The sequence below is a fragment of the Lepisma saccharinum genome, chromosome 2 (assembly GCF_977018435.1).
Source record: "Lepisma saccharinum chromosome 2, izLepSacc3.1, whole genome shotgun sequence".
Lineage (NCBI taxonomy): Eukaryota > Metazoa > Arthropoda > Insecta > Zygentoma > Lepismatidae > Lepisma > Lepisma saccharinum.
Genome location: NC_139230.1, coordinates 148,756,467 through 148,768,012, shown reverse-complemented (window position 1 = coordinate 148,768,012; position 11,546 = coordinate 148,756,467). Strand labels below are relative to the sequence as shown.

The window sequence follows — 11,546 nt, the reverse complement described above, 5'->3', positions numbered from 1 at the left end:
GCCACAGCGTTGTCGGGTTTTAGCCAGGAAACGGTGGAAACTGGCCAGATGTGCATTCTGTAGTAAGGCGATCTTGATATTGCTGGCGTGTTAGCAACTCACATTGTTCAAGACCACACTTGACAAAGACCAATAAGCACATCCCCATGAAGGAAAGATCGGAAAGCTAGCAACCACCGCACCACCTCCCCTCCTCACTTCAAGAACTGTATGCAGTGCACTCAGTCAAAGAGTAGCAGACGACTTTCTAAGTCTCTATCGTAACTGCAGCATCTGCAGCATCTGGCAACTATGTATGAAGAGGTGGTTGCAAAGGAAATTTGAGACGGTTGTGTTTCAAGGAGGTTTTTTTTACAGGAAAAGGGAATTTTGAAGCAAAGAAATTAACAGGAATGGGAAAAAGAGAAACACCTAAAATGAGCAAAAATGATAAAATATAATAATATATACATTAATGTGCTTAACGCTTGTTTTTGCTTGTAGGATTAGTATATACATAGGAAATATTAAGATCTCTGTTTTTAATTTGAACTCTGCTTGTAGTAATTGAGCTAAATATTGCAAAAAGTTGTTTTTTTAAGTTAAATGTTTGATGAAAACTTAAGATTGAACCAGTTTTACAAATTATCATATCAAATGCGAACGAAATATCATTCATTAATTACATAGTCCGTAATTTAAACACTCTCCGAAAATGCACGGAAAGCTTATTTATGGTCTGTCTCTCTTTTACACTCCCCTTAGAAATATCTCCTTTGATAGAAATTTCTGGATAAACTTCTACAATTAGTGAGCATTTATTTTATATTTTATTTTTGAATTTATTATTTCTTCCTCTCTTTACGAATTATAGGGAATTTTAAGGTCAGAGAGGGAATTTATTTATTTCCAAAAGGGATATTTCACTCTGACTCCGGAATATCACTGCTTTGGGCAGTGGCTGCTTTTGGGTTTGGTTTGTTTCCCCTTTCTTGTTGTGTGCATCGTTAACTTCTCGTGGTATTTTTTTTTGTTTTTTTTTGCGAATTCCATCTATTGAAAAGTGGGCGGTGTGGTGCAGTTGTCCCTGTACTGTGGTGTGATACGAAGTGCATTATGGAAGAAAACGAGTGTGATTGTGTGGTGGAGAACTTGTTGAAGACGCCGTTTTCCAGCAAGGATTTTGCTGCAAAGAAGAAACTTGTGGATGTAGGTAGGTCCACTCCTTCTCTAGCAGGCATGGTAACGGAAACCAAAAATAAAGTGCGCCGGTTTTGTGACTCATGGTACGAAGCTGATACTTGGTTATGTGGTTGTAAAAAGTATTCAGCACTTTTCTGTTGGCCCTGCCTTCTCTTTTCAACAGAAAAAACTGCTTGGACAACAAAAGGTGTCGGCGACGCTAATAATTATCATTTATTAAAGAAAAGACATGAGATCTCCGTAGCACACGTAAATTCAAAGATTGCGTTGTTGAAATTTGGAACTACGCGAATTGAAGATTGTTTAAACCTTGCCTTCAAATTAAACCGAGAGAAACACAACGAAAAAGTCAAAGCAAATAGATACATCGTTGGTTGTTTAATCGACACTGCTTGTTTTTTGGCGGAACAAGAGCTCCCTTTCAGAGGTCATTTGGAGGGTTCAGATTCAAACAATAGAGGTAATTACGTAGAAATGCTTCATTATAGGGCAAGCTATGATGAAAAACTACGTCATCATTTGGAATCATCTACAGTTTTTGCTGGCACTTCTCACGATATCCAAAATGAGTTGATTGATGCAATTGCAAGTTTGATGATGAACAAAATAAAAAGTGAAGTGAAAGAAGCATTATTTGTGTCTGTCATCGAAGATGAAACAGTAGACGCCTCTCAGAAATCCCAACTTTCATCGGTGCTACGTTATGTAACTTCAAATGGTAACGTAGAGGAGCGGTTCATAGGTTTCAAGGATGTCAGTGGGGATCGCACGGCTGCTGCCCTGGCAGACCATGTTTTTGGTGTAATAAATGACTTCCAGTGTGGCGAGAAATTAGTCGCTCAAACCTATGATGCAGCAGCTGTCATGGCTGGAGAACACAATGGTTTGCAAAAGTTGATAAGAGACAGGTATAAGACAGCGCTGTTTGTCCATTGCTATGCTCACAAGTTAAACTTAGTTCTCAAACAATCTGTGGAGGGCATCAAAGAATGTAAAGTATTTTTTGAAACTTTGTCGGCTTTTGCAGCATTCTTTTCTAAATCTTCAAAGAGGAAAGCAGCGCTGGACAAAATGGTAAGCAGACGTCTGCCATCAGTTGCTCCTACTCGATGGCTCTATGCAGAGAGATTGGTTGAAGTTGTTTCCCAGTTGAAAACACATCTAATTAATTTCTTTGGATCAGTGATACAGAACCAAGAGCAGTGGGATGGAGAAACGCGTCTCTCTTCTCGTGGATATTTTGCTACTCTCCATGATTTTGATTTCAATTTTATGTTAATTGTATTTTCGGCCATTCTTCCACCAGCTAAAATACTTTTCGAAATTTTGCAAACCAGAGTGAATGACATCGGCTACTGTACTCGAAAAGTACAAGAATATCAAAGTTTCTTGAGTACTAAGAGGGAAGAATTTGAAAAAGTGTGGTCCGAAAGCGACAGTGCCAGGTTGGGAGAAGAACACTTAAAGGTGCCAAGCAAAAGACAGAGAATTGTTCTCATCAGTAATGAGAGGAAAGCTTCTTATCGAAGACTTTACTATGAAATTATTGACACAATGAAAGTCCAATTAGCCAACAGATTCTCCGATATCCAGAAACTAGAATTGCTCTCCTTGCTAGATTTTGATAATTTTCAAAATTATTCTCTGAAATTTCCAATAAATGCTTACGAATCATTATTGAAATCATATGGACGATATTTTGATCCTCTAATTTTGAAAACCGAACTTACTGCTATTTATTCGTCGCAGGAGTTTTTGAAACCTTCAGTGTTAGACCTCCATAAATATTTAATTTCAACAAACCTGTGCAATGCTCTTCCGGAAACAACAAAGCTTTCTGCCTTAATTTTAACCATACCTGCAACTAGTGCATCTGTTGAAAGAACATTCTCTGCCTTGAAGAGGATACACACCTACCTGCGCAGCACACAGACCCAGGAGAGACTTACTAAGCTATCGCTGATGGCAATAGAGAGAACTCTCTTGAAGGATTTAAAGAAGAACCCTACCTTCCATGATGCTGTGATTGACATCTTTGCCGAAAAAAATCGTCGCCTGGATTTGAACTACAAGTTGTAATGGAACAGTAGCATGTAAGAGGTATGTTTATTTTAAAATTCATTTACATAAGAGGTTCTGAATCGAACTATTTTCGTTCTATATTTTATCTAACTTTGCGTTTTTTTTTATTGTTAGGTTACTCATAGTGATAGGAATAAGACTGACGTAATTATTAGTTCTCTTCTCAATGTATTCGATACCTGGTGGAGGCATATAGTGGTTCGGATCCCACTTGAAACTGTAGGTCCAATCCCGATTAGCCTTAATGTGCATAAAGTTGACTTAAAACACCAAATCAACCAACCATTCCTCTCAATGTAGAAGAACGCAGCCTAGCAATGAAAACACCACGCTCATGGATGTTTCCAGAACTTTTAATCTGGTCTAGTGTCACTTTGTTTTTAAGGGGTGTAAGGTTAAATTTAGTGCAAAAATTAGGCTTTTCTGAACAATTCTAGGGAACTGAAAAAAATGGAAGGGGGGGGGTCAATATGACAGCCCCAAAATAAGCACAACGGGAAATAGCCTTCATCATGCTAGGCTTACACTGTTGGAAAGCTCACGCTCCGCCACTGGTTCACATGTTTCCATGATAGAAAAACGATCCTCATATGCTGCGCAATTATGAAGAAATCTATTAATTACATCGTAGCCTTTGGCCCACGCAGTAATTGCCTCGTGCTTGTAATTAAATACGTCTAGGGTTCCGTGAACACAAGTATACATTTCTCTGTGTTTTTGCTACCCTGCTTATCTCCACTTATCTACAGGACGAGTCATCTTCTTATTATGTCTGCCTGGCTATAAAGTTATTTTTCTTGTAGCAGCGACTTTCCAGTACGGGAGAGATTTGTTATTGTCACGACAGAAATAGCCTCTCATTCGTTTCCCAGTCAAGTCGGAGATTAAAATTGAAATTCCGATCGCATCCAAATCACTTAGGATGACGTGAGCTGAAATTCGATGATGCCTCTCCAACAATTCATTATAGCCGACCCACCTTCAAGATTGTTTGCTTAAGTGCATCGAAAAAAATGCTTGACATCTCGGAATTTCCAACGGATGCCTAAATATTTCACCAAGATGCAAGTGATTGAGCGGTAGCAAATCCAAAATGCCATTTTTTAAACCTTTGAGCTTTATCCTTACATCCTCCCCCCACACTATTTTTCCGTGAGAAAATTAAAGCAAGTTTTTTGTAAAAAGGAGACACAAAGAAATAGAGATATTAAAGATGGGAACATGAGGTGAGAGTAAGATTCGTCTGAATCACGTTCAAACTTTCACACCGTCCCTTATGATTAACTCTTTTCGAGTGATTTTCATTGCATTTTTGTAACACCATATTTGTTTCTCGTGGGCAATATGTTCCCACATGGGCCCTTCCCGATGACGCAGTGTAATCAAGGGGTCCCGGGTTCGATACCCGGCGGAGACACATAGTGGTTCGGATCCCACTTTAAACTGTAGATCCAGTCCCGATTAGCCATACTGCGCATAAAGCAAACTTGAAACACCAACTCAAACAAGCAATCAATATTTTCTCAAGTCCGCATCAAAATAAACGTCCGCTTTATGTCATTTTCTAAGACACTCTACATTTTAAATTCTCGTTATGCCGTTAAACTCGTATTTACAAGTTTACGTTTCAGAAATATTTGCATTAACATAATACTACAGAGTGTTTCAAAAGTCGGGCAACCCAAACTTTTGAAAATTTATATCATGAAAACCGTAAGAGATATTTACACCGGGTTTTTTGCATTTAAAGCCTCATCCATTGAAATATTTTTCAATGCTTAACATTGTCAATTTATTCCATAAAGAAAATTAAATAAATTAATAACTGGCGGAAGGCAGCTTTAAAATTTTTCCAGAAATGCACTTTTGAGTGAGAAAACTATGTAAGAAATTATCGGAGAGTCATAATTAGACGTGTAATGAGTGATGCCATTTTATGGGTTGAGTGAAAAAGTGCCATTTTTGGCACATATCTCCGTAGCTGGCAACACTAGCAGGTCGAAATTTTGTCACCAGACGCACGCAACATGTGCCTAAGTATTGTTCATACATTTACGTGAAAAATCGTAAATCATGATTTTCCACCATTCTTACACTCATGTGCAACAGGTTTTCCAAAAAAAAAAAAAAATACCCTGCTTCTGCTGTACCTCACAAGCAACTGTTTTACGGCTAGTGCGTCGATTTCGAGAAACCGGAAGTGTATGTGACAAATCACGAAGTGGTCGCCCAACGGTTTTAACCCCTGCCGCAGTGGAGGATGTGCGTACATGTCTGGAACAATCTCCAACCAAAAGCTTGAAGAAACTAGGGATGGATTATATCGGAAATTAGATATCGCTATATATCGTCATGAAAATATCGTCACAGACGATACGATACGATATTTTTTCCGTATCGTGATATCGGAGACATATCGTCTCGGTGATATATATCGTCTCCACGATATATATCGTGCCGGAGATATGTATCGTCCGCTTTTCCGTGCTGCATTTCCCGTCAAAAACAGAAGTATTTCATATAATAACAAGTTCGGTTCGTCACATTCGGATGAAAAAAACGACGTTGTAAGATCTGTACTTCGTACATACGTTAGCAGGGTGAGGAAAAAATGGAAAGGCAATAATTAGTATGTAAATATATTGTACAAAAATTAATGGTAATTACCTATGTTGCAAAATCAAAGTAGTCTTGTGATCATTTTCCATTACAACCAAAATAATTTTCGAAAAATGTTATTTCCATTGTCACAATGTTATTTCATATAAAGTTTGCAAAATTTGTTGATTAGTGGCCTGGAATTCGTCGTTCTGGCTATAACTCTTGTCTACTCTTACGGTGGGCGGCATTAAGAACCCTTTCTCGAGCAGGCCTCATCACCAGGAAGTTATCAACTAGGGGCAAGACTCGGCAACTAAGGGCCTGTTGGGTGAGGTAAGTCAAGGCAAGGACTTTTAAGAACCTTTTCCTGCTTCCACAAAATAAGTAATATCTAGGCTGGAGAGTTTAATGAACTAACCGGCTCATGCTGGTAAGGGAAGTGTGGAGCGGGGAATACGCAGCAGACCAACCAGGCAAAACGGTGGCACAGAGTGTTACGACGTCGAGAAGAAGCGCTGCGCGCATCTCGTTCTACAGGCTGCTGCGTTTCTTATCGCGCTGGATTGGTCGCTTCCCAACTTCCCTTGCCAGCATGTAGAGCACCCGCCGTAAGACTGGACAAGACCTATAACTATGAACGACAGACATGCGAAGTAAACTAAAGCTTATCTGCGAACGCAAAAAAGTTGAGTTGTAGTTAGGCCTTGAGCCAGGCAAATTCTCGGTACCACTCGGGGGGACGGGTTCTAATATGATTTTTTGGTAAGGTTGGGATGCCTAGAGATGGAAAATAGGTGATAGCATGACATAACTCTTTACCTTCTGTGTGTTATCACTTTATTTCACAGGTAAATAGAAAGTTGGGATATTTTTTTAATATTTTGACTTTTACTATTAGAAATGACAATTATAGTAATTCTGATCTAAATAAATAATGATGATGATAATAATTAAGATTATAATTATTACACTAATTAAAATATGTGGATGGGATTTAACACCATTACTGGATTCAATTCTCTGAATTGACAACTGAAGTGCGCAGCTGGGAGAATGACAGTAGCAGTCCAAGGACAGTGTAAGAGTTCATTGAGGAACGTGGGCAAGTTTTACAATTCCTCTAAAGTGCTATTTCCTTGAATCAATGGAGAGCCATAGGAAGGATGGAAGCTGAACAGACAGAGAGAGTGTAGCCTTTGGAGTGTCTCAAAGTGCCATTTATTGCCTGTAGATTCGGTTCCAAACAACTGGAAATGCGCGACGAATGTAAGGTCAAGTTCGTCCGCGAGCAACAACAGCAAGTCACAACGGGTACCTCTTGTAAATAACCGATTGGATCATACGACAGAATGCAACGAAACTACAACATGACATTCTCACAGCAATAAGACGCAGGTGTCATCTCAAACTGTCTGCAATCGCCTTCTTAAAGATGGCTTCTATGCAAATCGACTCATGGAGTGTGTTCCATCACCGTAAAGCTGTCTGTAGAAATTTGGCTGAAGAACGTCGCAATGGGGGCCACAGCGAATGAGATTGAGCGCTGTACTCCGACGCGTTGTTGTTCATCCTCCAGCCTTAAAATAGACGTACCTTATCTGGAGGGAATGTGGAACACGATATAACCCTGCGTTTGTGCAAGAAATATTCTAAAATGGAGGTGGTGGACTGATGGTGTGGGCTGGAATCAAAATTGTGCGACGTACGGACATCCACGTCATCGAAAATTGTAGTTTGACGGCCCTTAGATATGAGGACGAGAACCTCAGACCTCTTGCCATGTCGTGCGCAGATGCAATAGGTGATCGTTTCCTTTTCATCGGCGATAATACTCGTCTTCACAGCGTTCTGTTAGTGCACAACGTGCCCGAGGACGAGGGAATAGAGAGCATGGAAGGGTCAGCGTGATTACAGGACTTAAATCCCATATAGAATGTCTGAGATGCACTTGGCAGACGCATTCTAGGCAGGATGTCACCTCCTCAACTCTTCCAGAGCTGAAATTGCCCAAAGTGAAGAGTTTCGAGGAATCCTCCAAGCTCTCATCGATCAACTCATCGAGCCCATGCCACACAGATGTGCAGCGGTGTTGGCCGTTCGATATCACACACCATAACAGTGTTACTAAGGGTGACTTACTGCTGTAACCCTGTCAGTTTCTGAGCTGTTATATTGATACACACATTGCTCTATAGTGACGCACATCATGTGAGCATTGGTTCAAGCAACAGTAGGGACTTTCTCTTACCTATACTAATCCATACTCTACTGTATCTGTTCTCTGAATGTTCTTTCAGTTGCATAAACATGGTTTTCGTCTACTTCTTTCTGTTCCTCTCTTGATCCAAGAAGAAGGGAGTGGATAGTAATGGCAGGTCAATTATCAGACAAGGCACTATTTGGACGAATTATTGTGACAACATAGAATCGGAATCTTCAATCTTCAAATGGGCTTTCTCTTAGAACCATTTTCATGGTCATTAGAGACATACTTGCAGAAAAATATTATCCCCCTGAGGAAATATCTGGAAATTTAGCCACGGCAATTGATGGTATGGCTCTTATTCAGAGACTAAAAGAAGAGTCGTCAAACTTTGGTGAGGTCTATCTGCCTTGTGCATTGCTTTGCGAAAGGAAATAGGAGTCAAAGAATGGATGTCTCTTTGATACGTACAATGAGACGTCTATAAAGTACATCGAAAGAACAAACACGTGAGAAGAACTCTGGCATCAGTCACAGAGCATCGCATCTTCCCAGATTGTCAGAAAGTGAAGGGAATTTCTAAGTCGCGTAACAAATAAAACAACTCTAATTGTATTTCTTGTTAAGGAATGTAGGAAACCAGACCATTTTGTAAATCTTTTGAATAAAACACTTCGCGAACTGTGGATATAAATTATGCAAAATCACATCTGAAGCGAGCCCCAGTGTTCAATCTCAACAGTATACATGAAAAAGATATGGTAATTTGTTGGTGAATACTGCCGCTGCTAATGAGAGGCTCAGATGACGCAGATGTGTGTATTACGTGTTTGAGATTCCGTGAAAGAATCATTGTTAAATTGTTTCTGAAATATAGTACCAAGATACCTATGATGGTCCTTGGCATTAGGAAAATAGCTTCAATCCTTACTAAAAATGTTTGTTGAGATATGATAAGTCTCCATATGCATTTGCAGGAAAAGGAAAAGCAAGTGCATTGAAAATCCTTCCTGCCAACAGACAAACACAGGAAATATGTTCGCAGCCTCGGAGATCAAAGGAATCTCAATGAAAAAGTAATTGGCAAATTGTAGTTCTCGTGCTTACTGTATGCTCCAAAATATTTCGTACATTATGTGAATGACATGGCAAAGAAGGATGAGATAGACATTTATGATTGATTGATATGTTGTTTTAAGTCCACTTTATGCACAGTAAGGCTAATCGGGACTGGACCTACAGTTTAAAGTGGGATCCGAACCACTTGTGCCTCCACCGGGTATCGAACCCAGGACCCCTTGATTACAAGGCGACGACGCTACCACTGCGGGATAGACATTTATGAACTTGCACTTTGGAGGAACTGTCTCAAGAAACATGCTTAACGAGTACAGTAAACGGTATGTTCTAGATCACCCCCCAAAATCTAATAATTTTATAGTGATCTCTTTAAGTGTAATTTTCATCAAAAATAAAAATTTAGCTGTTTTTCTAAGTGTAAAAAAGTGAAAATTTGCTTCACGCAAGAGTTCAACATTCAATTTTTATAGAGTAAAATCGCAAGATTTAGATAATTTCCTCTTATTTTTTAAAAATTTTACTTTTTTTAAAATTCTAAGTGTAAATAAATAACTAATTTTTTTAAAATGTTATGTATTTGTTTGAATATGGTTGAATTTCAAAATCCAGATGTTCCTAATTAAAAAAACAACTTTTTCTTAAAACAGTAACTTCAAGCAAATTGAATATTAACAGTAATGTTGTAAGAATTCTTGTGTAACCTAGTTTTTTTTTTTACTCAGACAAAATCAATAGTCTTGTCACGAGAATTCTTTGCATTCCAAACATTCCTGAGTGTGCGTGTGTAGAGATTGATGCACTTATGGGAGTGCGTGAACATTGAGGCATTGACCTGTTAAGAATGTCACATCAATAATACTGGCTCGGGAATGTAATGACTTTCCCCTCTCTACAAAGAGAGAGGGTCATGTGACTTGTGCAGATTTGGTTGGCTAAGGGGAATTTCCCTATTAATAGTTTTGTCACGAGAATTTTTTGCATTCCAAACATTCCTGAGTGTGCATGTGTGTGGAGATTGATGCACTTACGAGTGTGTGTATGGACATCGAGGCATTGACCTGTTAAGAATGTCATGTGACCCCTGCTGACTGCTTGCCTAAGAGTATAAATAGAAGGTTGCTGTCTATTATTCTCACCTTTGCTGGATTGGTAAGGGAACGCACTTGTGGGCGATAGAACCTGAACAGACTTCACCAGAGCATCGGAGACTCAAAGCAGATGATTTGGTGAATGAATCTAAGTAGGGTCATAGGTTTTCGTAGTGTTTCTTTTTTTAACGTACACATTATATGCAATGTGTAAAGAGATTTTTTAAATTTTTATTTTAATAAATTTTTCAGATTTTTATGTTAATAGATTTTTATGTTAACAGATTTTTATGTTAATAGATTTTTATGTTAATAAATTTTTATGTTAACAGTGTATGAGTTATGCAGAGTTTTCTTCATAAAACAAGAGTTTCCCGATTAGTAAATTGAGGTTATAAATATAGAGGTTTGCTATCTTAAATTATTATTTGAGAATTGTAGGTTGTGAGAAGAATTATATAGTTTTTAGAAGAAATATATAAAAAGTAAATATTTATTGCAGTGTATAGTATATTTTTATATTTTTATATATGTCGTCGGGGATCGGATCGTGAAATTCGCACACAATCTTGATGTTGGTGCGATCGTTGCCCACCACTTGTTTTCTTTTTGAAGTGTTGATGACGAAAATGGGTCTGTGCGCTTTGCATTCGCTGGATACGTATGGGAAAAAATAGAACCTATCGAAAAAACGGCATATTCTTATTTGATAACTAAAGTTTTTTCTAGTGTGATAGGAGGGGAAAAAAGTTGATTTCGGTATCTGAAAAAAGAAAGAGAAAATTAGTGCGATCGCTCAACCACATTGGAATTGACCATCATTATTTATCCTCGTCGTTGCGATGTAAAGAGGAGAACATTTTTCCATGTAAGTTTTCGTATTGTGAATTAAAGAAAATCAGAAAAAAAAATACTTGTTACAGTTTTTTTGATGTTATCTGTAAAAAGCATGGATTATGACGAGAGTGTCGGAAATAAAACTTGGCCCCTCTTCTCATCTGTTTATGCCATCCACTAGCTTTTGAACATGTTTTTTTCTATTACATATTTTTCTCTTGCAAGAGAATCTCAGTTTGGACAATATAGACAGTGAAAAACTCATCCCTTTTTGATCCTAAGGTTTGAGAGGTAATAGGATTCGGACAATGTATATCTATTAGTTGGTTATATTATTGTCTCATTATTTAGATCTGTTAGGGGACACAAACTTCCAACTTCTTATGATTTTATATATTTATAATATTAGAATTTTAATTTCTGCAATATTATACATATATTCTCTTATTCATTCCTCCCTTTTAAATTAACTA

The 11,546-nt window shown here is 38.2% G+C and overlaps 1 protein-coding gene across 1 annotated transcript; it reads left to right on the top strand.

Annotated features, from left to right (window-relative positions):
- Positions 1 to 1,656: 1,656 nt before the first annotated feature.
- Positions 1,657 to 3,261, top strand: LOC145983695 (zinc finger MYM-type protein 1-like). Its single transcript, XM_083116750.1, has one exon. It carries the CDS (start codon positions 1,657 to 1,659, stop codon positions 3,259 to 3,261), a length of 1,605 nt encoding a protein of 534 aa, XP_082972876.1.
- The last annotated feature ends 8,285 nt before the right edge of the window (positions 3,262 to 11,546 follow it).